At 48.0% G+C, this 26,280-nt stretch overlaps 1 protein-coding gene across 1 annotated transcript; it reads left to right on the forward strand.

The window, feature by feature from the left end:
* Positions 1-723: 723 nt before the first annotated feature.
* LOC126536795 (major facilitator superfamily domain-containing protein 6-like) lies at positions 724-25,711 on the forward strand. The gene is made up of 5 exons (XM_050183798.2): positions 724-1,035; positions 11,944-12,095; positions 16,457-17,791; positions 18,210-18,359; positions 21,520-25,711. The coding sequence occupies exons 2-5, from the start codon at positions 11,999-12,001 to the stop codon at positions 21,648-21,650; spliced, it is 1,713 nt and encodes a 570-aa protein (XP_050039755.1). The 5' UTR covers positions 724-1,035; positions 11,944-11,998; the 3' UTR covers positions 21,651-25,711.
* Positions 25,712-26,280: the final 569 nt, after the last annotated feature.

The raw sequence follows: 26,280 nt of genomic DNA on the forward strand, positions 1-26,280 counted from the left end.
GGCCACTTACTGGCATAGTAAGTTTCTCGCCCGCTTCACCTGCTAAAACCACTATTTAACTTGTGAGGGATGTCATTGAAGACTCCGGATTATTTTGACCACCCGGGTTTTTCTAACGTGCACCCCATGCACGGTACACGGGTGTTTTTACCTCCATCGAGATGTTGCCACCGTGACCGGGATTTGAACCCGCGACCTCGTGCTTGGCAGTGCAACACTTTAGCCACGAAGCCACCACGGCGGATAAAAATGCGATTACAGAAAGCTACTCCTCAGACTGCCAAGCGATTCCTCTACCTTTGCAGTATGACAAGCAAAAGAGTTTGCCTAACAGTTCGCTCCTTTTTCGTTCTTTACAGTGTTGACCTTGCCCGTTAAATGGTCTCCGTACGATACACACAAATCGTGCGCTCCATTAGGCTTTGGCGATGAAATTACCATTGAGTGTGCTAGAAGTTCTCATTAAGCACGTACCTTTTGCGTTCACCTACTTTGATTCCGAAATCAATCTTACATCTTGGTAGAACCTTCATTGCAATTACCTTTCGCTTCTTCGCATTCTAGCGTTGCGTGCGCCTTCTAAGGACACGTAGACGCAAGATATCTTCTTTGTTTGGGCGACCACGGTGGCTGTTTGAGCGCTCCCGCCTCCGCCTGTCGTCGTCACCAGCGGTGACGTCGCACTTCGTGCAGACGACGCGACGGTTGCGTCACTTCCGGGGGTGTGTGCCGGGCCCCGACCAGTGAGCTGCGCCGGGAGCGCGATCGAAGCGTGGGCCCTTCAATAGCAGAGCGAGCCGGGAGCCGCGCCGCCGACACGCCCTCTATTTCTGGAGCGCGGGGACACGCGTGCTGCCTGCCGCCGTTCCCCCGCCAAACCCGAGCGAGCAGCCGGCGTCCCCCCTCCTTCCTCTTCTTCCTCGTCGACGGCTGCCGGCTTGTTCGCTTCATCGTTGGCACCCAGATCTGCGTACAACCCTGGCGTGATCCGCGGACGCCGAATCTTGACTGCCAACGCTGTCCTCACCCAACCTGGTAAGCCGCGCAACGAAACGTTTCTAGCCTGCGCAGCCGTCCTTTTTCTATTTTCGATACCGAGGGTACTGCGGACCCGAGTCTGTAGCGGCGCTCGCGTGCAGCCATGGCGACGGCCGTGGGAAAGTGGCTCGAGCCCAGGGTCTAAACACGGCCTTTTGTCGCATGCGCGTAGCGGGTTGCACGTTCTCTCTCTCTCTCTCTTTTTTTTGAGCCATCGTACCTATGCTTTCTTCGCTGGTGAGGCGTTCTGCGATCAGCGAAGCGCTTCGAGTGAACCGTGTAAAAGTCGTTTGGTTTGCATACCGAGTTGCAGCCGAACGGCGTCCTCTCGCGATCTCGTCTATATATACACGGTGCGCGCGCGCGCTTTACTCGGCGGACGCACGGGTTGAAAAAGCTACGCGCTCCTCACGCTTCGCGCGGAACCGTGTACTCTCAGGGCCCCCCAGCTGTGCTCGAGCTTTGCGCCGTGAGTGACCTATAATGTAGTAAGCAGCCGGCAGCTGTGGGCCGACGTAAGCATGTTTGGGAGCGCGCGCACTGCAGACAGGGAGAGAGTGCTGCAGCGAATACGCGTATACACTTGTACGATAGCAACGTCGAGACGATGATGCACGGGCCACTTCGATCAGCTCGACGGAATGTACACGAGACAGCGTGAACTTGAACCGGTGTCGGCGGTTGGTCCTGTGGGCCGAGTATTTCGTCACAGACCTGCCAGCGTCAGCCTCTCGGGGCACCCCGCACGTTCGACGAACCCGGCAAATTAAATGTCGAAAGAGCCGCGGTCGCATAAAGGTGGCCGGTCAAACATTTTTTTGTTGGCTTCTTTATCGAGAAATGTCAGCCTTTTGTGACATTTGTCCGAAGAGTTTAATTCGTGCAAGCGATAAAGCGATCATCTTAGGATCGAGATACCTGGGTCCCATGAATTTTTTATTACGTGCACATGCGCCATTAAGAATGCATTTGCCACGGATGCATTAGGCGAGCGTGTTTCTTTTATTTTGTTTTCTTTTAGAAATATAGCTTTTTACTTCGGTGCAACCGCCGCTGTGCACAGCACGAAGCTTTTACCACACTTTCTTATGAAAGCGTGGCCAAGGCGGTTGGTTATCTGCGCCCATCTGCAAACATACGGTTGCGTCAAAGTACGAATGCGTTGATTGCGAAAGCTGTTGGTCGAACTAGACGAAGGCTCCATACTTTAATTTGGTTGGTTTTTCGACGGCGCCGGTAGACACTCTTCGGCTGTCTTGCAAACTAAATTTAATCGCTAGTCCGTAAAGAACTTAAGCTGCAGTCTGCTCGGTGAAAGTGTCACGTAGACCTCGAATATCTTATACAAAGAGCATTTCTTCTTATCAGCAAATCAAAGAAGGAAGCTTAATCGCTGCTAAACTGTGAGCATGGTTTCCTTCAATACGAGAGTAACGACGCTCAGCCCTAAGTGAGGAATGCAATAAAACGTATTAACACCCGGTGAGATTATGACAGTGACAACATATATTCAATGAACCTTGTAAGTGCCAAGAGGCTTGAAAAGCCTCTTGGGGTGTTGTTACCATGTTTCGGAATCCTATTTTTCCGTTTTACATATCCTACTCAGAGGTGATGACATTCTAAAGAACATAATCATTTTTGAAGTCGATGCTTACCATCGACTGGTACGCTTGTTAATCGCACCAAAAGCCTATGTTTTATGTAAATACCATGGTTAGATGTTAAATGCGGCATCTTCATGTACTTGGAGAGAGTGGTAACATTTTCCTCGCGTTTCTTGACGTAAAAAACAATATTCTCTGGCTAAACACAAAGTTGGTGCAATATCGTGTAATAGGTTGTCATAATGGTGTTGCATCCTGAACTTTTATGTCGACTAGCGGTACCTGAAGCGCTATTCACGGGACGTTATTCGTCGTCCGTGACCACCCAACGGTTTAGATCAAAATAGTGTCAACTTTCACGGAATTTGACGGCGAGAGGCACTGAGTTGAGCCTGCATCCGACCTTATATTCTGGATGAATATCTTACGTGATCGCTTCCTAGTTAATTAAAAAAAAAACATAAAAAAAGTGATAGAAACCAATGTATATTATAATGCGCAAATGGGTTTTATGAGAATACGTGAGTCGTTGGACATGCAGGATAGACGTCTCGGCTTGCCCCAATGGCTGTGACTGGGAAGGATGTTGCAAAACGTAGCAGTGCAATACTCAGATATGACAAAGAAAGAGAGCCGAGAGAGACAGTGTCGGTACTTCAAACCAGTTGTTTCCGCGTATGATTGGCTGCTCGTGTTTGTGGGCTTACAGGAAGTGTCTTGAAACTGTGCGACGGGCGTACGCAGCTCGCGCGTGTGGGTCGTCTGGCTCGCCAATGTTTACGAGAGTAAAACAGTACAAGGCGGACGCACGTGCCTATAACTAAACATTTTTTCAAGCCGTGTTTGTCGCGAGCCATCGAGTAATAGTTTAACTATAGCAAGATTTGTTCCATTGAGTTATACATCGCGGTGAAACGAAAACAAGAGGGACCGAAGAGAAAGGGGGAGGTTGAATCCTTCGTTTTGTTTTTAGTTTGCCGACCATGCGGATTCAGTAGCATTCACTCTGAAACTGAATTTGATGGTCATGTAGCTCGTCAGTAGTAATTGTTTGTTAACTTAAATAAAGGAAAAGTAAGGGAAAGACTACTGTTTACCGCACTGTAACTGAGTACACACGCGCACGCACACACACACACACACGCACGCACACACGCACACACACACACACGTATGTGTGCGCGTGTGCATACATCCAGCATAGCGTCTAGGTGAAAGTTTGTCCACAGTTCGATTGTGGACTGTCTTCAAGAGAGTTACAGTTCTAAGATGCAAGTAAACCAACTAGCCCAGTTGTCCATTCTTCGAGAGTTTGCCATCATGCCCCGCACATCGGCACTCTCAGCTACCGTCAGCTGTGCAGTTTGTTGACTGACACCTTCTAAATCGTCTCGTTCCCCAGTATGCCAGAACAGGACAAACGTCTCTTGGCGCAACGTTGGGAGGCACCCATTAATTATTTCTTTTTTTTTGTTTTTTGTTTCTGGATTTAGTTGACGTAACCATTTGGCGGGCCTCCGACGATAAATTTTCGGCGATTTTTGTGCTGCAATAACTTGCTAGGCAGAGATGGTTTCATGAAAGTATAGCACAAAACCATCAAATAAAACTTGTATGATTTCTTTTTTTTTGTTATGTGTAGGTTCGGATAGCTTCGGGGGCTATCCTCCTGTGGATATCTTTTCTTTTTCTTTTCATAGAAGTGTTGTGATACGACTGAAGTGCTCTATATAACGCTTCATCGGAATGCGACACTTCGCACACGGCGTGTCGGTATTCACGTAGCTCGAATAGACCGTGTATGAAATGCATATATTATTCAACGCCGGTCTATATTAACTCGCTTTCCCCGCTAGCTTATTAATCGCTACTGAAACTGATTTATCTGTCTTTGGTTCACTGCAATGTTTTAGCACTCCGCATGCACATCTAATATGGTGCTAATTAGATATACAAGCATTCGGGGTGTCGTATTAAAAAAGTGCGAAATATAAATTGCCAAGTTGCAGTGTTTGTTGTATGACTTCGCCGCTTTGTCCGCCAATATAAATAGATCCTAGAGGCTACGTAATGACTCACTTTGGAAACGCGCTATCTAAGAAACGTGTAAAAGAACGGGCGCAGAGCCCAACGAGGCTGGAATAATATGTTCTTGAGTTGAGCTAGATGCCGTATAATAATAATAAACAAGAAACTAAAAATTAAAAAAAAGGAATATGTATATTTAAATAGCAGAAGAACGCTGACTACGATCTGGGCTCTTCTCTTTGCATTCTGCCGATTCGTTTTTCTTGCCGTACATAATTGTATGGCTGGCTTTTTGTTAAACGGCAGTTAATGGTCTGCGCTCGCTTTTGTCTCTCGTTCGACTAGCTTTATTTATTAATTTTTTTTTCTTGCGCGGCTGCTTTCCTTGTTGATGTTACAGTTCTGCAGAACTCTCCAAGCATATGTGTTAACTCTCGATTTAACTGCGCGATGTACACTCGGGCTACATTTGACATTGCTTAATTATCGAATATGGCGGGTACATAACATGCATTTTCTGTGTACCCTGCTGCCCTTATAGTTCTAGATTATCTTATTTTACTTGTAATATCATAACGCGTTTTACAAGTGAATTCTGTGCGTGAAAAGTTAACCGTAGCGCGTTCGCGGATAGCATGCACTACAGCATAAAGAGCGCGTGGCGCTTATAATTATTCCTGAATAGTGACTGACGTCGTACGTCGTGTCAGCAGAAGAGCAGTGCTCGCTAGGATGTAATGGTGGACCGTGCCGCCCATGCCCACCTCTGGGACATCTGCGGAATATATTTTTCAGAGGTGGGGTGGGGGTGGGGGGAGTGTACACTTTGCCCACCGTGGTGCAGGTGTTGTTGCCCAGCCGGCCTTTCCGCATGTGCCGCAGTTTTGCGATCAGCGCGAGTGTCGGACATACAGTACGTACCACAGCTGCCCACTTTTGAAACCGCGAGAGAAAGTGGCCATTTGGGGCCCGTCTTTCGTCAAGCACTGACCTGCATCTTGGGTTCATTTGATTTCTCTAACACTCTGCCGTCGCTAAAAGTTTGCTGTCGGGAGCACCATGTCACGCTGACATTCGCATGCCGTTCGAGATGTGAAAGTACCGGTGGTGCTGTGTTAAAAGGAAAGCCAGGATTAAAGACGACGGTAGTCGCTGGTAGACAGGCCCCCCGAAGTGCGCGAAGTTTTTTTGATGGCACCTTCGGCTTGTCGTTTCGGAGTGATGCTCTCTGGGCTGCTCTCGCGAGCAGCGTTGTCTTCGAAGGAACGTTCGCGCCCTACGTCCGGCTCGTTCTTTTCCACGTGGCTCTCCTCACGCGTCGAGGTCTCTCAGGCACTCCTGTCGTTGGAGCAGCCGTCGAGATTGACAGCGTTTCCCGCCACGTCATCGTAACACTCTGTGGTATAACGCAGCGTCGCCGCTGTTGGCGACGGTTCACCGTAACCGCATGCCTGGTGGCGTCTTGCACCCGCCGTTCTTTCCCGGGCAGCGCCGCTGGCATGTTTGGCTACAAAAATATATAGACCAAATCGGACGGTCGCTATAGTAACGTAGTTTCGTGTCTGCCATTTCCTCCTCCGAGAGCTACTTACACCTTGGGCTTGTATGCCTGTCCCCTGCATTTGAGTTGGAGGAACGCCGGATCTGCCCGACTCTGATTCGGAGGATGGAGGCGGCCAGTCGAAGAGCCAGTAGTGCACATCGAGAAACAGCGTCGGCTGCAACACGCATGCCCATGACCAAAAACTCCAATATTTTTTTTTATCCTGTGTACTCAGGGCTTATGACGGCTACTAATCTCGGCATCGCCGTTTCTGAAAATCCCAAGTGAGACACTACAGTAACGCTGTGTGAACCTCCAATGTGTTTCTTTTTCTGCTGTCAAATTTTCAGTGTGAACGCTGGCGTACTCTCTGCTGGGTGTCGCATTTCTTAATGATCCAGTTAATTTCCCATCGTTTTTGCCTTTCTGTCATTGGCACAAACAGAAGTGGCGGCGCTGTAGACATAGGCATAGGTAGCTGTACAAGGTAGCTATTGAAATTTTGAGGAAGAGAGAAAATTTTAAGGAAAGCTAGGCAAACTGCTATACTGATAAGCTTGTATATAACATCCGAAATATTAAAAAAAATCTAGGCAAACTGTTATAGTGATAAGCTTGTATATAATACCTGGTTAGCTCAAGCAGGCTAGGCGACTATTTGTCGCCGCTCCGTTACGGAGGGGATGTCAGTAAATCACCGTTGAGTCAAGGTGGAAGGCTGAGTGGAAGAACGCTGTAAAATACGGGGGATAGTCTTATGAAAAAAAAAGAGAAAACAATCGAGCGAAAGGAACCGCTACAATACAGATAGTTCGCACGTGGCGTCAGGGACACAGCTCCTTTCGCTGCTAGCACCCAAACATGGCGGCCACGATCCCGCCAGCGCACCGTATCGTCACTCGCACCTAATTTTGCTTTTTGACGGCCACCATTTTCCACCGGATTGACGCTGTTATCGATTTGTTGCCCGGTGGCAAGACGTGCCTGCCGTGCTGTCACTTTTCTTTACGCAACTCATCGACGTGCCAGCCACCCTAAGGTGGCGGCCACGGTGACGCCAATGCAAACCTGATTTCAGCATGTGAGAGCACTGCACAACGTCAACGAAGGCCGTCGAGAACTAGTACAGTGAAGTACAAACAGAGGGACTATGTTTACGGCAACTTGCTTACTGTTCGTGTTAACAAACGTAAAAAAAAAGAAAGGATTTGTGTTCTAATCGCTCGTAAGTTCATTACAAGCCAAACCTGGAGATGCTATAGTGAAATTTTAAATTTCGTATATCACGGAGTTGAAGGCTACCAACGTTCAACGCAAGTACTCATTAAAAAAGTGCCTTGCTGGTTAGTTACATTAAATAATCGCCAACATGTGCAGCGGGATGCATACACGCAACTGATACTGACGACTAAAGTCGGCACGAGGAGAAAAAAAAAGATGAATGTAGGATGCCCCGCTGGTGACGACATTGCTGCCATCAAGGCGCTCTTTGTCTCACAATTCTTGCGTAAAGGGTGCTTTGCCTATAAGGCTATATCAAAGACGACCGAACAGCGGCGCGTCGCCACTTCTCCCTGCGGTCCCATTTGTTTTCTGCGTCAGCTGCCAATGCCACCGATCTACGTTTCCTACGCTCGTGCGATGGCTCGATGCGTCCTCGTGGAGCGGACTTTTGTCCTCAATATTGAATCCATTTGCGTGCATATATTGGGAACACTACTCGCGTCAGTCTCTCTTTAATGAAACTGCATGACGGGGGAACTGCTCACACGCTTCTAAACACCCGACTAAAATGTCAATTTGCAATTCAGTTATTTCTTACGGTTACCATACTAGTGTTTCAGTAATAACAGAGTATTCGCATCAGTTCGGAAATATTTTTTTTTTTTACTGGAAATGTAAGGAAAAAGACATGAAATCAGTGGATCGAATACGGCAATGCTTTGGTAGGGAATACAAGGATGAGTAATCTTGCATTGAAAGCCGAATGAACGTCAATGATGTAGTGTGCGGTTGAAGATTCATTAATTAAATAGAGCACGAAGGGGAAAGAAAAAGAGAAATATCTGGAATAATATTCCGACCCCACTTGTAGAGGGACAGGCTTGTGTAGCTACAGCTTCAAGGTGATGTTTTGATCTGTAAAGTGGCGTAGCTTAGTCCTCAGAGCCATTAATTATCGCACTGGACATGTGTCACGGCTAGCCGAAGCCACTGTCGTGTGTGAGAAACGGAGCAGCACGGGCAGCTCGCGACTCTTCGAACAGCGTGAAATGTCAGCTAATATCAACCGAGCCGGCGAAGGGTGTACGTGACTCACTGCGGACGTGTCATGTATACGAAGGGTGAACGACTGCCGCGTTAAACGCAGTGGCTCGTCGGTCGGTGATCTTGAGCAGCATTTACATAAAGCGAAATGGAAGTAAAAAAAAAAAATACACGCATACTTAGATTTAGGTGAACTCTAGCAATTGATCAAAATTGCCCGCTACGGCTTTCCGCATAATCCGCTGCGCAACCTAGGGACATTAGCCACCGTGATTTAGTTGCGACTCTGGACCATGGACAGTTCAGATTGGTAAAATCCGCTGAGGTCTGTTTGCTAAAAAAAAAAAAAAAAAAAAAAAAAAAGAAGGGGAATGAAAGGTAATGAGCATTACAAATAATAATAAACAAATATTTGTGAGCAGCGCACAATGACACTGTTTAGCAGTACAAGCTAGCGTATGTTACGGTGTCGTTCTTTAGATGAAAACAGATACTTGATTCACGAATTATAATATTTGGATCGTTGTTGGTCGAGACCGGAAGCGAAATAGATGCCAGCGTTTTCCCATTTCACACGAATAAATAACGAAAGAGAGTTTCAGCCTAATTGAATTTGTGGCGATAAAGTTAAGATGCACATTGATTTTGAAGAGAGAGAGAGAGAGAGAGAGAGAGAGAGAGAGAGAAAAATGCTCGTCGAGGTCACGCTTTGCTCATCGCTCAGAGAAGAGGCGAGCTGAACATCGGTAACGAAATGCTACGCAGCCAATTGCGACTTCGTGATGCCGTGTAACCGAAGGAACCGTGTAACAACAGCGTGACCAGCGTCTTTCCTGTCCCGAACCGTTTTTTTTTTCAGCCCTCTGTTGCGTCTTAACACTGCGTGCGGAGGACGTCTGCACGCGGGAGGCGCTCCGACACGGGATACCCGCTGTAACGGGAGTAGCGTGGCGGCTGGAGGCGCGGCCTGTCGCTTTCCAGTCGCCGGGCAGCTCGGGTTGCCCTCCGGCGATACAGAACCTCGGCGGCGAAAGCGTCCCACGTACACCAGCCGCATGCCGCGTCACGCAACCGCTGTCGGCGTCTACGCGCGGCCTCGTTTATTCCGCTTTCACCCGGCCGCCTCTGGGTGCTCAGTCACCGTGGTATTCTGCTGCTGAGCCACGGAGCTAGTTGTGGGTTCGATTACGCACGTGGGCCCACAATACCTATGCGATGCCACACCAGGCACAGGATACCTATGACATCACTGTCAGTGACGTCGTAGGTACCGACAGCGTCAGCTCGGAACCGCTTATTAATGTACCGATTAATAAAGCTTGCACTTTTAAAGCACCGCGTGGCTGAATATTGCGGCTTTTCAGTACTTTCTCCGCAGAAAATATCTAAGCGTGCGAAAATTCTTCGAAATCGGTGACGCCGTACAGACGTACCTGCGCTGCGGTTCAGGCTTGAAATTCAGAAAGGTGTACTCCGCCGTTCATTTTCTCCACCGACAGCCAACATTCTCCTCTTTGAAGACCTGTCTTCAAAGCTCTTCACCTGTCTCGAGTAATTTGTTGCCGATAGTCAGTGTCGCTCGATAAACAAAACACGTAGGAAAAACGCACAAAGACACGAGGATTCGAACATATGTTACGGCTATTACGACCATTATCTAACTTGCTCATATCGACACTCTTCCGACGTAAACTTCATTTTTATGTTTCATTTTCTTTATAGGTGTTGCTTCGTTCGGCAGTCTCTCGCACTTCGTACTCAAGTTGCGCTCTGGGTCTACGTGTCAGTAATTCGCGACAGAGATGCTGACCGTGCTGAACTTAAATTTCATGAGAGTGGAAAACTGTTTTGTACTCTGCCACTCTCACACTCAAGCTTTGGTCACACTCAGGCTGGTGTCTCTTTAATGTCATCCCAAATAGTGTGAAACAAAGCCCGTCAAAGTAGAATCCGCGCTGTTCGGCCCGCAAAGCCTGTGACACTCACATTGGCAACACTGGGTAGCGTGTCTGGCTCAGCTGTTTTCTACAGCTAATTTCAAGCGGCGATTGGTCAAAGTTGTTGGTGCCGGTTATTCAGCCTCCACCGTCAACGGAACGACAGTGAATATTGACGAGGGAGTCCCCCGTACCAATTTTCATACAAACATGTGGCCTCTTAACTGCGCTTAACTGACATGTTTGGTCACTCGCAGCGGTGGCTATGGGGCTATGGCTTTTCTGATGCTGAGCCCGAGCTCACGGGTTCGATTATGCACATAGTATCAGGCGCACGTTAAAGAACCCCAGGTGTCCCAAATTAATTCGGAGCCTTCCTCTATGGCGTCCCTCATAATGCACAGCGCAATTTCGGGTCGCCAAGCTGCACATTTTAAAGCACGGTTGGTCACACTTTTTGAGTGCAACGCACGACGTAAATATGCACTCCTTTATAGATTTGCTTCGAGAAAGAACTGTCATTGGCACAGTGAGCTGTGATATACTGTTAATCAATTAAGCGCATCGAATATACCGCTCCACGTCCGCTCACATTTTCACTGGGTGGTGCGAGGGCTTTTTATAGCCTTGATTTCCTCTTAATTTCATGGCGGTTTTCCCGTGTGTACTCCACATAAATAGTAAGACTTTCATCTTCTCTTTCAAAAGTTTTTTTCTTTTTTTCGATTTCGTTTCTGTGACAGATGCCGCAGCGTTGTAAGGCGACGGTATGTTGCCACTTTATTCAAAGCAAACGAGGCCAACCTTTGATAGTCACATCCACAATTGAAGGGGCGGAAACGTATATGTTTACAATACTTACAATATGTAATAATTGTACTTTGTACAGTGTCGTGAAGCCGCTAAAGACAGCCTGCGAGGCACGTCTCGTCAGCAACGTGCTTGGATACTGAGAATGCAGAAATGATGTCTTGTCAATGTCTTAGCTCACGCCCACAAAAACGCAGCCGACGTGTTTTCATTACGCAACAAAAGTATTAAGAGGATGGTGCCAAATATCGGCCTGCGACGTCCACTGATGGACCTGACTTTAACTAATGGATCTGTGCTCTGCCAGTGGGAGTGTACAAAGGGGTAGAGACAACGCATTCCACCTCAGCATGCACTGACATGAAAATTCGTGCACCAGGACGGCGTTTGCCACGGAACAGCGAATGCTGTAAGCTCTAGCAGAAGCTTGAAGTCATGGCCGCACTTGAATATGGCTCAATGTCTCCGATTATCAACGGATGACGAGGGAACCCTGGCGTAGGATAACGTATAAATACGGCTTTGTCTTCAAAACACATAATCGCCTACTCTGTGTTTTCGGAAGGTACGAATAATGCCGAGAAAGATTAGAAGGGTGGCCCATCCATGAAGGGAAATATGTTGCACTTCTATGTCGCTGTTACGCCAGACGTTTGCAACTCGCCTGTCGTTCGCATGAATAACTGTTGCGTCGTTTTGTTTTTATGCGCAGCCCTTTCAGCCACCCCGAAGAGCCGGCAACGCGACACCGCTGCATTGGGACCAAGATGACAATCAAAGAGAACTTGATAACCATGGTGAAGTACGTATCACCGAACCTGCGGCTACTCCCTCTCAAGATGCACATGTTCCTATACTTCGGGGGTAAGTCTCGCTCGGATCGAATTTTGGTTTTCGTTGACTCATCGTGAGAAAAATGCCTGACCTCTATGGCATCTCTTGGTTGTTTTTGAGTGTGACACTTCGTGACCACGTAAGTTCGTCTTCAAGGCGCCGCTGTGTTGAAGCCTAACTGGTTCTTCACCGTCACTACAACTAGGTAATCTGTCTAGTTTCCTGTGTATTCGCACACGCACGCATGCACGCACGCACGCATGCACGCACGCGCACGCGCACACACACACACACACACGCACACACGCACACGCACACACACACTTTCGTAAGTTAAGGCTACTCGTAAGAGCAGTGGTGCCAGCCACTGTAAAAATACGAGCCGTATGTAAAAATACTGAAAGATATCTATAGCGGCTACACAGCCACCTTAGTCCTCCATAAAGAAAGCAACAAAATCCTAATAAAGAAAGACGTCACGCAGGGAGGTACGATCTCTCCAATGCTATTCACAGCGTGTTTACAGGAGGTATTCAGAGACCTGGACTGGGAATAATTGGGGATAAGAGTTAGTGGAGAATACCTTAGTAACTTGCGATTCGCTGATGATATTGCCTTGCTTAGTAACTCAGGAACCAATTGCAATGCATGCTCACTGACCTGGAGAGGCAAAGCAGAAGGGTGGGTTTAAAAAATAATTTGCAGAAAACTAAAGTAATGTTTGACAGTCTCGGAAGAGAACAGCAGTTTACGATAGGTAGCGAGGCACTGGAAGTGGTAAGGGAATACCTCTACTTAGGGCAAGTAGTGACCGTGGATCCGGCTCATGAGACTGAAATAATCAGAAGAATAAGAATGGGCTGGGGTGCGTTTGGCAGGCATTCTATGATCGTGAACAGCAGGTTGCCATTATCCCTCAAGAGAAAAGTGTATAACAGCTGAGTCTTACCAGTACTCACCTACGGGGCAGAAACCTGGAGGCTTACGAAAAGGGTTCTACTTAAATTGAGGACGACGCAACGAGCTATGAAAAGAAGAATGATGGGTGTAACGTTAAGGGATAAGAAAAGAGCACATTGGGTGAGGGAAAAAACGCGAATTGATGACATCTTAGTTGAAATCAAGAAAAAGAAGTGGGGGAAGGAAGGAAGAGGAGGGAAGATAACCGATGGTCATTAAGGGTTACGGACTGGATTCCAGGGGAAGGGAAGCGTAGCAGGGGGCGGCAGAAAGTTAGATCGGCGGGTGAGATTAAGAAGTTTGCAGGGCCAACATGGCCACAATGGGCACATGACCGGGGTAGTTGGAGAAGTATGGGAGAGGCCTTTGCCCTGCAGTGGGCATAGCCAGGCTGATGATGCTGATGATGATGATTCAGGGAGGCCGGCCAATGGCTTCTCACGAACGGCCTCTGATGGTAAATCGCCCTTACGAACCGTGAATTCGGCCTCTGATTACTATGACCAGTTGTTTTTTGCTAGCAGGCTATTTCATAGGGTGAAACCGGATGCGTCGCCATACTGTTGTGATCACGTGCGAACACCAGCACGAAAGCGCTCGAAGGTGTGTCCACAAGCCGCAGTTCAGAGGCAAGGTGTCCTGGCAAGAGGACAGAAATGCACGTATAAATTACCTTCGCAACGTGTGCCACCATTGCTCAAGCTAAGACACTCGCCATGACGCTGCATACTCTGCCTCAGCAGACGACGGTCTTGAAAGGACAGACGTGTGCACGAGGCTTATAGGCGTGCATGTAGTCACATGATACATGGCGCTTCTGGCCATCTTGTCGCATCTACAGATTTCTAGGAGTAGGTAATGTGCGTAGTTCGCTTTTACCGCCCCAAGATTACTAGAGGGAACTCTGGGGCAGCTATTGTTCATCTACCACGGATGTGATTGGTATACATGATTGTGGCTGTGGCTTCAGACGTCCTTGCGGCTTAATTACATATTGTATGCCTTGGTTGGCGTAAATGTCCAAGCTATCGTATTTTCCTGAATGCATGAAGGCAATAAGACTATGCGCGAGTACATATTCATTGCAGATTGTTCCATTTATAACACAATAGTTATTGAAAACGATCACTTTGCAAAGTCACTATGTTGTTTGAAACCAGAAGGACGAAGTTTAGGCAAATTCATGTACTACCGATTATTGCCATGTGGGCTGAATAGCCATGCTTGCAACTTCCGTAGACACCAGCGCAAGCAGAAGCAGATTATTTTTCCAGGAAGTTTTATGGAATGCCTACTTATTTCTATGCGATATACATATTTACAAGAAGGTTTAGTCGCCTTGAGGTCGGAAGAGCACCAACCGAGGAGAGATTATCACATCCGCTAGTAGCTTTATATTTAAACGTGCACTTATTTATCCTTTTTCCGTGGACTGCCTTTCACCCGTTAGCAACTTCAAGTTATCGCTCAGCGCAAGACGCGCCTGCTTGATATGAAACTTACTTGCATGCTGTCGTTGATTATATCTGTTTATGTTCTCGCAGAACCTTGTGTAATCAGATTGCATGCGCGACGCGAATAGTGTTTTACTGTCTCGAAGGTATGCGAGCCCCAGTAATTACGCTGAAACCTTCGACGAGTCATATATAAAAGCCGACGCGCTTGACCCGCAGATCAGATTTTGGACGATCGCTAAGTGTGCTTGCAGATATATTGTTGTGCTTTGAATGTCACTGGCATTTGGGGACAAGTTCGCGCACTGAAGAGTTAGTCTCATGATACGCAGTTCTTGCTATTGTTTTCTTCACCATCACTACATCGTGACAATATTGCAGTCGAAAAACATGTACATTTTCAGCATGGCATGTCTTAGCAGTGACGCTAATTTCTTTCTGTATATATGGATCAGTGTTGTCATCTACAGAATTTTTGCGAGATTTTGGACTTTCTAGAATAGTTCTTAGCTTTCCTTTATGTGGCGACTCGTCGTAGTACTCGGCCTTTGCACTACTCACTGGTTGACATCAGCTGGTACTTCCAGTGCAGCGGAAGTACGTTACAGCTGGCATTTCCGTTACTGTAGACAGCCGGTATTTCCACTAAAGTGGAAATAGCAGCCGACGTAGGAATACCACCTAATTTTATTTGTTGAGAAGCCCATGCATGAAATTACTTGACATTCCACAGTTTTCAAGTGCCCATTTGTAGCGCCTATTATAGCGGTAGCAGCATATGTGGCCTCAGTCACACGCATGTAGTTATTTGAGGAGCACGTGTTCTCCTGCCAGAGATTTGCGATGTCCGAAGGTTTATATGCTGTGGTCGATGGTGGGGCTGCGTCGCGTTCCTGAAGTTTGAAGTTATATTGATATGATTACATGAACGCAAGCCACTAGTACGCTTGATTAATGCAGATGTATCCGATTAAAAGTAATACACTTTGAGCGAAGTGTATTGTACTAAGTATTTGATCTTTGTCGTTGCCACAGATGTTGCAGAAATATCTTGTCGTACACTTTCACAGAGAGAGTACGATTCTACGGTGTTGGGCTGCTGAGCACGAGGTCGCGGGATCGAATCCCGGCCACGGCGGCCGCATTTCGATGGGGGCGAAATGCGAAAACACCCGTGTGCTTAAATTTAGGTGCACGTTAAAGAACCCCAGGTGGTCGAAATTTCCGGAGTCCTCCACTACGGCGTGCCTCATAATCAGAAAGTGGTTTCGGCACGGAAAAACCCCATAATTTAATTTATTAAGAGAGTACGATCGCAATAAGCGGTTGCGTCTTCAATTACGTTAACTAGATTACGCTTGAGTAATTGCCTGTTGAGTGACCTTGACAAAATTGCTTTTTTGTTGCTATATTTGTCCTCCATGTTTTGTACTCGTACAAACACACTCCTGCTTAGCAACCAGGGTCGTACAAACACATGCACGCACTCATCGAGTGTATATGGAGGCGGACGCCGAGTGGACAAAGCAGCGTGGATTGTCACCCGGTAGGACGCTGTAGAAACAGGCGCGCAAATATGGGGCAGGACGACAAATTGATATAGCGATGAACATCATACATACTCCATAACGATCAATGAAAACAGTTCCTTGAGCCTCCTGCTTGTAGCATTTAGTCTGCGCAAAAGCCCATCATGACCAGGCGCATGAGATAATACTTTCTCTCTCTCTGATAATTTATTGTCGCAATCAGCGTACTCGCATGCGGCGCTAGCACTTGCTGGCGACACTCTGCGATTCTGTGGCGAGTTGTTGCTTCCAGACAAGCATCTGTGACTTTGAGCCAGTGCGGGACCATGTCAATGTTCCGAGAATATCGAGTATGGCACACACATTTTAAGTGGTATAAAATCCTACGAATGCTATCCCCACTGTACTCGCTTCGGCATTGTCAGAGGTCTCCTAATTTGCCTTGCAGCGGTGGTGGGCGTGATGCCCTTCACGACCGTGCTGGCCAAGCAGCTGGGCATATCCGCCGCGCTGGCCGGGCTGGTCAACACGACCCTGCTGTTTCTGTCTATTCTCATGCGGTTCGCCATCGGCTCGCTTACGGACAAGGTGCAGCAGCTCAAGGTCGTCCTCATCGCCATCATCAGCGTGGAGAGCTTCTTCCACTTCCTGCTCATTTTCGTGCCGCCCATCAAGCCGAGCACGATCGATATCGGCGTCCCAGCTCCCGAGAGCGTTATACAGAACGACACCAGGCTCCTCTGTTTCTCCCACACGTACATCGATGACTGCCAGTCGTACGGCCCCGAGCCGTGCCACATGCGCTGCCTCTACTCGGCGGCGGCTCATGAGAACAGCAGCGGCGGCGGCATGCGAGACATCGCGTTTCCCTTCAACTGCAGCCTCATGTGCCACCAGACGCAGTGGTGCCTACCGGCGGACGAACTGGCCGGTGACACCAACGGCTCCGCTTTCCTGGAGGCCGCCGAGAAGTTGTGCACGGTGAGCTGCCTGTCGGTCGCGCAGCCGAACACGATGAGCACGTCCACCTTCTGGATGTTCGCCGTGTTTCGCGTGCTGGGCGGCACCGCGTTCGGCGTCGGAATCTCGCTGGCCGACGCCGCGGCGTACGCCATGCTGCGCGACCGCAAGGAGGACTACGGCAAGCAGCGGCTCTGGGGCACCATCGGCTGGGGCGCGCTGGCGCCGCTCATCGGCTACCTCAACGAAATCGCCACGGGTGGCTCGCCCTACATCGACTACAGCCCCGGCTTCTACATGCTGGCCGCCTTCACGCTCATGGATGTGGTCAGCCTGTGCTTTCTGGACGTCCCCCGCTCTGCGACGTCCAAGCAGCTGCTCAAAGACCTGAGCGAGGTGCTGGTGAACCCGCGCGCGCTCTTTTTCACCTTCTCGGTGCTCAACATGGGCTTCCTCATGGGCTTTGTCTGGAGCTACGGGCTGTGGTACCTCCAGGATTTGGGCGCCACGCCCACCTTGCTGGGCGCCAACCTGGCAGTGCAGTGCTTCGGCGGCGAGGTGCCCGTGCTCTTTTTCTCGGGCTGGATAATCAAGCGCATCGGTTACGGCAACGCGGTCAGCCTGTCCATTGCGGGCCTGAGCCTGCGGCTGGCCGTGTACAGCTTCGGCATCGACCCCTGGTCCATGCTGCCCATCGAGGTGACGCACGGCCTGTGCTTTGGCCTGTTCTACGCCGCCATGACTTCGTACGCGAGCACAGCGGCGCCGCCCGGCACCGAGGCCACCATGCAGGGCATCCTGGGAGGCACCTTCGAAGGGCTCGGTGAGTTGGCGTCCTGCGACGCTCGTCATTCCTCTTCCATGCTTGTTTGGCAGCTTGTACGTACCTGCAGATTCGCCAGTCACTGTCAGCCAGTTACACCCTGTTAGCCCTGTCCTGAAAATTTGCTGGAAATTGTTTTGCTGTCTGTTAGCTAGGTCTAGATATAATGGCTTACACGCTGCATGCTTGCCAGATAGTTAAACTTGGGGCACATTTGTGCTCATTTTTTTTCATGGTTTGTCCTACATTCAGACTCTACTTGTTGGCATTGTAGCGGCAGAGAAAGAAAGGACAGTCATCGCGAATGATTTTTAGATGTGTCTCAGTACCTTTCAATAGTGAGAAAATAATGATTGATATTATACCATTGAATGGGAGCTAAAATAAGTGGCGCGCCATCGTTCTTATATTTTTGTAGGTATAGCCAGCGGCACACTTGTTGCTGGCCAACTCTACACTGAGGTCGGCGGCCGGCAGACCTGTTACATCTATTTCATCTACAGTATCGTCTTCCTGGTATTCCACGTTGCGATCGAGATGATCTTCTGCATCAGGGAGTCCAGACGGGGTAAGTTCAGCCGTGCCTAATATGTCTTAACTTACCGGGACAGCGGGAAATATGAGTAGTCGGAATTATGTTTCCCAAGAAATGGGAAGCGCCATTTCGCGACTCACGTACCGGATAGGAGCGTGACTTTGAAGCATGATGCCGGCTCCGTCGACGTTCGTGTGGTTCTCTTTTTCTTGGAAGGCTCCGTTTTTCTGAGGAGCCAGACAAAACACATTCTTCGGGTAACCCAACCGCTAGTTTTAATTCGAAGCCTACCGCGTGATTGTTTACTGATTGTCTACGGCGTGTCGCATGATCGGAGTACTCCAGAGAATGAAATGAAGATTCATCGGGAGTGACGGCTGCTGTAGTTTTTGCGCCGAGGAGACTATATTCATCGAACTATGCAGGAACGTAAGCACAAATTCTCAAAGCAACTTGTTCGTAAGAATTGTTTGTGAACGTTTTCCAAGTTGCCGGCGCCTGTTCTCGCGAACTGTGCGGCACAGGAGGCGAACTTCTTCGTTAATTCCGGCCAAGATTCGGAGTTCCATTTGAACCTTTTCATTTTGGTTGAACGAGTGTGCTCTTGGCATGTAGCAGCAGGTTAAACGAAGCCATTCATTTATCGACTACGAGGCACGAGCACAGGGTCACGGGTGCAAGAACTTTACTATGCTTCATCCTACAATAAATGTACACAAAGAAAGCGAATATATTTAAACTCACCAACGGGAAGAGATCAGACACCAGATGCGACGAGAATTGCGGTACTCCAGCAACACTTGGTTCCAGTGACACTTGGAACCGTTCATGCGATGGAAACAAAAGTCTAGGGTTTACGGACTATCCGCCCCTGATCGATAACTCTGCGTGCAGCTTATCATCTTGAGTATCTGAATTCCGCAATGCGCGCGACTAAAACTTCACTAGCAAGTTATTGTATGAAGCAATGTGCGCTCGTCCGTCAACTTGCATAGTATGCTTGCCACGTACCCGTATCGAACAAAGGAAAAGAGTACTGGCGTTATGGCTGTGTTATTGCTTTTGTTGCTGCATCATCACTTATGACGGCCACAACACCGTTTCCAATGGGTGCCTTCAAAACGGTTGTTTTAATTCGGCTGCATGCAACGCCGATAAGTATAGGTGGTGGAGCCTCATGCTGAAGGCCGGAAATGGGCCTCTTGCCCTCGAGGCAGCTTTTGAGCAGCCCCATCAGACGGGAGAGATATTACGCGTGACGACTTTTGTCGGTGTAAAAATGTATTGAATATGTGGACAAGGGTGAAAGTGGTACGCACTTGCTCGTAAAAATAGCAGGCCTGTGATTCATGTACGCGGAAGTCAGCACATGCGTACTGCGGATATCAGGGAAGTATGTCGAACCGTTTTTTGAAGGCAGTGTCTTTCTTGGCGAGTTACCCTCACTTTTCCGTATCAGGTGTGTGCGTCTCCTGTCTCTTTCGTTGGCCGATCCAGAATGTAGTGCAGTCTAAAGATCGGGTATTCCCGTATGTGTGTGTAATCTAAAAAATGTGACCCGTTCCCGTGGGTATCTCCAGTCTAGAAATGTGGTCCGATCCTGAAGATGGTGCAGCAAGAAACTAAATAAAAAAGCAGTTTGACGCTCCTCCTATTCCGCTCACACGAATGGTGACGCGACAGTGCCGTGCGCAGTGACCCCACCCCAATGTCACCCCAACTCTTGCAGGAAGACAATCTTTTATCGACGTCTACTAGAGGTTGAATCGCTTTCCAACTTTTCTTTTTCTGAGTCTTGCGTAACTCGTAGTCATAGAGGCCATGTTCAAAATGTGAGCTTGGTTCGATTGCTCACATCGGTGCTTTTAGCCTGTGGAAGTGTTTCCTATATAAGAGATACGCACAGTGCTCAGCAATTGAAGCGGCGATACACAGACCGCATGGCGACCGACCCTTCTTGCTCCACCGGTGATCTCTAGGTGATTGATGAGGGTGCCAAATGAAATCACAATTCATCACAAAGGCACTCGCTTTCATTTGATGCAAAAATCCATCAGATTGGTGACCCCAGCGGCCCACAGGTGGCTCAATAAAGTTCCGCAGCCACGCGCTCCTAGTTTCGAGTTTCAATTCCTGAGCACTGTATGCTTGCCGTGTAGTACATAAGCATGTTGTGTTGTTGAAAGCATCGTGGGTACACGCCGTTGTAGGTGAAATGTCTGGAGATAAGGGCACTGACGACATCATGCTAGACTGATGATGTTTAGACAGACTGCAGCACTGTGTATTGAGGTCCGAGGATGTGTTTTGTAGCAAAAGCTTCTTTTTTTTTTTGGTTTCTCAGTTTTCCGTGTTGACATGGAGAGAAACGTATTCTTTGCTTTCGTTGCGATTGAGAGTCCAAGGCTGAATCTAAAGTTATCAACTTATGGAGCCCAAACTTGTGAGGATATCGCGCGCAGTACGAGCGCTCGTGTTGTGTGTCTCAGTCCTCGTTTCTCGCGCTATTTCTCACTACAAAAAACTCGAGAACGAGCGATAGAACGTAAAATGGTATAACGTTGAGACAAAAAGGATGGTATGAATTTGAGAGGTTATGAGCGTAACTGATATTCTGATTTAGGTTGAGAGCAATAATTGCAATTAGGCAGGTGATGTAGAGCAGACGCCCAATGACAGCGACTTTCAATACTCGACCCTGTCAGTAGTCTAGTAGAGTAACTTAACGGGGGATGCAGGGATTCGAGCTGGTGAGCTGACGCAGCTCAGGGCTAGGTGGAGATCGTTGGGGGAAGCCTTCCTTCTCCCTGCAGTGAACGTGAAATAGGTTGTTGATGATGATGATGCCTTTGTGTGAATCTGGGCATTCCGGGTACTTCAAAAGTCTCAAGTGTGAGTATCTACGTTTAGAGCTCTGCGAAGCTTTAGTTCCGTTGTGCTCTTTAAGATGCCCTCAGGGAGCTGCGGCCTCGCTTGGTGTGACCTCTATGCCGTTGACGTAGAGTAGCAACCACCAAAGCAGCTGAGAACTCTTCGTTTCTTTGATGGTTACTTCACCTAACATATACCCTCATTATTGTTTCTGACTCCATCGCGATTTGACAGAAGGAGTATGTATTAATGAAATTTTGATGGCACTGCCTGCGTGAGCCTTTACGATGCATCTGGCTTTTTCTGCCCTGCGCTTGTGCAGCATCTGCGCTGAGCGGCTCTCAGAAACCGGAACCGGTAACGTACCAAGACCCCGTGCTGACGACGGATGGTCGGCGGACGGATGACTCCCGCAGTTGTAAGGACGAGGAGGAAGAGGACGAGGCCGTTTGAATGGCGTCGCTACGGGACGCTGCTCAGTGTGTCGGCCCTGTACAGCCGGCCACCAACCTGTGCGCCACACCCTTACGGCGCCTGTGCGAGAGGGATCTTCTCGCCTTCTGAAGGCATCCTCTCCCACAGTGCAGGGCGCGCGGGCTGTGCGCGGCACGGCCTCGCGCGCGACCTTTATGCCGCCGCTGACGGCAAAGTGCTGTCGGCGGCTGGGCACCTCTAATAAGCCGGCATTTTGTTGTGCGTCGTTTCGTATGTTTTTAAGTGTTGCTGCATCTCAGTATAAAGCGTATGATTCTTACTAGGAACTTTTATATATTTTTGGTTGGGCATGACTGCGTTCACGGTGCACTGCCGAATATGTTCGCGCAGGCTCTGTTCTAATGCGCAAGCGAGGAGATGAGTTAAGCAAATGACCTGATGTAATTCGCTTCGATTGCTTGTTGTCCTGCTGGGAATCGCTATCTTGTGGTATAAACATAGTTCTTCGTACCTTCCAACTCGGAGCTTATTTCTCCGGACCCTGTTTTTGTTACAAGTTAGAGAACTTCGTGAGTGAAGCTTGGTAACGAGGTAGCTATCGACATCGTCAACTCGCTATTTGGCATTACTCAAATGCCTTCGCAGCTTTATAGAAACTAGAACGTCCAAGGAACGATAATGGGAATAATGATCACGTGATCTCTTGAGAATGGTGATCACGAATGATGAGGAGCCTTAAGTAAAGCATTTTATTGTTTTCACCGATAACTGTTCTTAATTTTTACTGTTTCTTACACCAGCAACTATTCTGTAGATCTCACTGCTAGCTAATTTAGTGCGTTCAGCAGAGGCACGTACCTGCGGCTAATGCTGTAGTACTACACGCTGAAGTACACAGCGGACTATCTGTGATCCTCTTGTCTCACGTTATAGAGTGTGTGTTTGAGCCACTTAATTACTATGCGTGTTACTGTTCGATGAATGACGATCTAGCATTTACCGCGTATGGTAATCATTTATAATGGACTTGTACGCCGAAAGACATCCTGACTTTGTCATTCCAAGCACACAGTAAAGAAACGAAGCGGAAGACTTGTCTAAAGCACTACTGTTGAATACTTTTTATCATTGCTCTGAACTGAGACAACTGTGTACGCGCGACCTTCTTCAGCTGTCAACCTTATTCTAAGCGCGAAGTAAAACTTTTCTGTTACTCACTTATTTGGTACTCTTTGGCCAGGTCTGGCCCCGTGCCATTAAAGCACACCGTAATCATCAGAATTTCCTATTGAGCAGCCATAGTGGTCTATTCTTAGTCAGTATTATTACTTGTCACCCCAGATTGCCAAGCACACCGAGGCTTCATTATTTTTACAGTATAACCATATTTTTAAGCATTACGCTGCTTAACGTCGGCGTACGTAGTCTGTAAAAAGCTGTAAAATACTCCCTGAACAAACTTCAAAGGGACTCTTAAGACAGCGTTTAAAGCTTATGCAAAACGGAAACACGTAGAAATTAGATCAAAATATTTTGCAATCCTTCTTTAAACAGTGAAGTTATTTGGCACTCGATCAACTCTCATACTCCCCTGCATTATAAAATATTGTTCTTATTTCAAGGCTTGCTATCCTTATAGTGGAGCTCTCGTTCAAGTTGTCATCAAGGCGCATTAGTAACGGCGTGAACGACGGGGCAACACAGAATCCGGATTCCAGCCAAATCCTGCAACGTAAATATTTGACCAGCACCCGGCGTTGGTATTACCTGCTTATCATTGCTATACATAGTGCCACAGCAGTCGCCACTCCAGACAATCTGTCACATTGCAAGCATATCGCGTTTTGTTGTCATACAGCTGTGAATACGAGACGCTCAAATTTCTTTGGTTGTGAACTGATGTCGCATTCTGTTTCTGGGCGTGCAGTTTCCGACGCTTTCGTCACCGCGAGAGCGCAGCAGTTACTGCACAGCCGAATCCCGCTTTCTTAGTCTTACTTACACTCCGTTTTTATTGGTGGCATTCGCAGTTTTACAGTTGCGCGTACAGTTTTAACGAAACACTCTTAACCGTGTGTCTGTGTGCGTGTGTGCAAACTTGTGCGTGTATGAGTGTGCGTTGTGATCAGGGTGTTGTCGAAGCATGAGATGAGTTGGTGGTAATCTACACTTTGCACAACGTAGCGTTTTCAATACTTTTGGCATTGTGTAGCCTCGCTTACTTCCTCAATAGCGTCAAAGTACAAGTATAGCATGCCTTTACTCAACGTGGCTAACGTTCCTGGGGTCAAGCAAGCTTGTGATAACCACGATTCTACACTGTGTGCACCATTATTCTTTTTTCTTAATAAAACGAACGAATATGTGCACGTATAGCTTTGCCTTGCACACTCTTACAATGCTGTGAGGGCTGGCAAAATTTTTTATACGATACTAGGGAGCAGCGTTAATCAGTTTCCACGAGGCACATCCACACGGTCAATGAATTTATCCCTTCGCGTGGTGTGCTGAATCTGTTAGCCACCGCACAATGCGGATGTTCCGCCCGTCCCATAGCAAATGTGCAACGTTCATACCGAGATACTGACCACTGTGGAGGCCTGTAGGTAGTGCATGCGATTTTTGCTGCTCGATTAGGGTTTTGTTTTGAGAGATCCAAGGCTCAATCTGCCGACAGCGGACACTGCAAAGTGTTGGTCAACCCTTGTTTCTTATATATAGAAATGTTTAGTGAAATCTAGCACATTGTGAAAGTGAGGAGCTGAATGCGTTCCACATCTTAAGGTCGTAAACTTCAGTGTGCCCTTTTTTCCCGCGTGAATAAGGTAGTTGCACAGGAAGATTGAGGAGCTATGAAGGTTTCGCTGAGAATTGCTGCATGTAGGGTGATTCAAGACCCGCAGACACCACTTTGAAATCATTAGCATGTAAATACAGGCTTATAGTTGCAACGGACTCTGAACCCGGTAATGTATGGCGCAGACATTGTGCATGTCGTATATGCGCCGTATGGTATGATGCTTAGAAAAATTAAACGCTAAGAGTACAGTAGTGTAATATGACGTTCTTAACAGCGTAAATGTCGCTTCAGCACACGGCGACTACGAACTGCATATCGTGCTAAGCACGCTACCCAAGGGCGCTGTTCTTGCGGGCCGAGTCGTGTCACCACTGTAATGATGCAATTATCACGTGACACTTTCAGTAGCCCGGATTCATTCCCGTTCTTGACCTTTTCTATTTATTCCACACTCCTTATTCCTCTCCTCTACCGCACTGCGAAGTGGCGTGAAATAAAAAAAAATTAATCTCGCTCGCTTAAGGTGTCGTGCATGGTGTACTATAGTGCGGAGCCACGGTAAAATGGAGTCGCGCCTTTCTTTGAGCGGATAGGCTGGTGTTATTGCAGGTGTATTTATATAATTAGTGCATGCTTGCGCAGAATTGATCCCTTATCACAATTTTTTCTTCTATAGCACGCCAGCGAGTGTGTGTGTGTGGTTATTTTCAGGGCACCTCCTATGACGGTCACGTGCACGGGCGCGCCACTCCTGCTTGCCAGCTGCGTACGCTGCTTGAACGCGCAGCACTTGCTCAATTGACATCTAGAAGGTGCAATTGCGGAAGTGGTATAGTGTTGGCATCAGCTATAAGAGGTCGAATATGGGACTTACTTCCAATAATCATGAATTTTGTGACCACGCCTGACATATGTTCGTTCTCTGCAAGATAAAGTAATGCGTCTGCATTGTGGTTCTAAGTTCGTAAAGTCAGGTCTTGTTTGTAGTTCTCGTGTGAATATGGCACAGAAATGATCTCGAAAGATGTTCGACCATATACTGTAACTCTTCTTGCCCCGTGTATATGGTAGTTGGTTGCTGAGTGTTGGGATGGCGCATTGCGCATTGCCGAGTAAAATACACGTGCCTGTCGTTTCGTCTACGTACAACTTGGACCAGTAGAGTGGCTGTGTCGTTTGTCCGAGGTACCTTTCCGAGATGCGTGTGGTCACGAAGTCCTGCGGCGAACTCGTCGCCCGAAAGTCTTTGTACACAATAAACTTTCGTTTCTTTTTTATGCTTGCTGTCTCTTACTCGCTGCATCGTGGAATGGGCCCATGTTATTCTCCTCGATTTGGCTTCACTTTGTGAACCAGCTCGAGTAAGTACATGTCGTGCAAGTGCAGCGTGACTGTGCCCTTACAAACTGAGGAGACAGATGAACTTTACTGTGTCCGAACTGTTGTCGGTGGTAGCTCATCATGTGGGTAGGAATGTAGCGACGAACGAACCAAGTCATTTGTTGCGGGTAATTAGGCCTTTCCAACAAATGTGCACAGAAATGGCATTGAAGATACGATGTCTAAATCAAGATTTACGTGAGGGGGGGGGGGGTTATTATGTTAATTGTCCGCCTAGTCGACATGTCCATTTCGTTTGTTGCTGAAGTGCTGATTGGCTGGGAGCGCCTGCCTCCTCCGGACGTGCACCCCAGCGCAGCCAATCAGCAGTTCAGTAGCAGACGAAATGGACATGTCCACTATAGGAGGACACTTGCAGAATAACCCACCGCCCTGCTCCTGAGTGCCTCACGTATGTTCACGTGGGGTTATTGGAGTATGGTCTTATGAGCATATGGTTCTTTTTTT

This window comes from Dermacentor andersoni, chromosome 4 (assembly GCF_023375885.2).
Source record: "Dermacentor andersoni chromosome 4, qqDerAnde1_hic_scaffold, whole genome shotgun sequence".
Taxonomy (NCBI): domain Eukaryota; kingdom Metazoa; phylum Arthropoda; class Arachnida; order Ixodida; family Ixodidae; genus Dermacentor; species Dermacentor andersoni.

What these genes read in the sequence shown, in the direction of transcription:
- LOC126536795 (XM_050183798.2), top strand. Translation starts at nt 11,999, where the DNA reads ATGACAATCAAAGAGAACTTGATAACCATGGTGAAGTACGTATCACCG. An exon ending in AGGCACCTTCGAAGGGCTCG is followed by an intron (nt 17,792 to 18,209) that starts GTGAGTTGGCGT and finishes ATATTTTTGTAG; the next exon opens with GTATAGCCAGCGGCACACTT. An exon ending in CATCAGGGAGTCCAGACGGG is followed by an intron (nt 18,360 to 21,519) that starts GTAAGTTCAGCC and finishes GCGCTTGTGCAG; the next exon opens with CATCTGCGCTGAGCGGCTCT.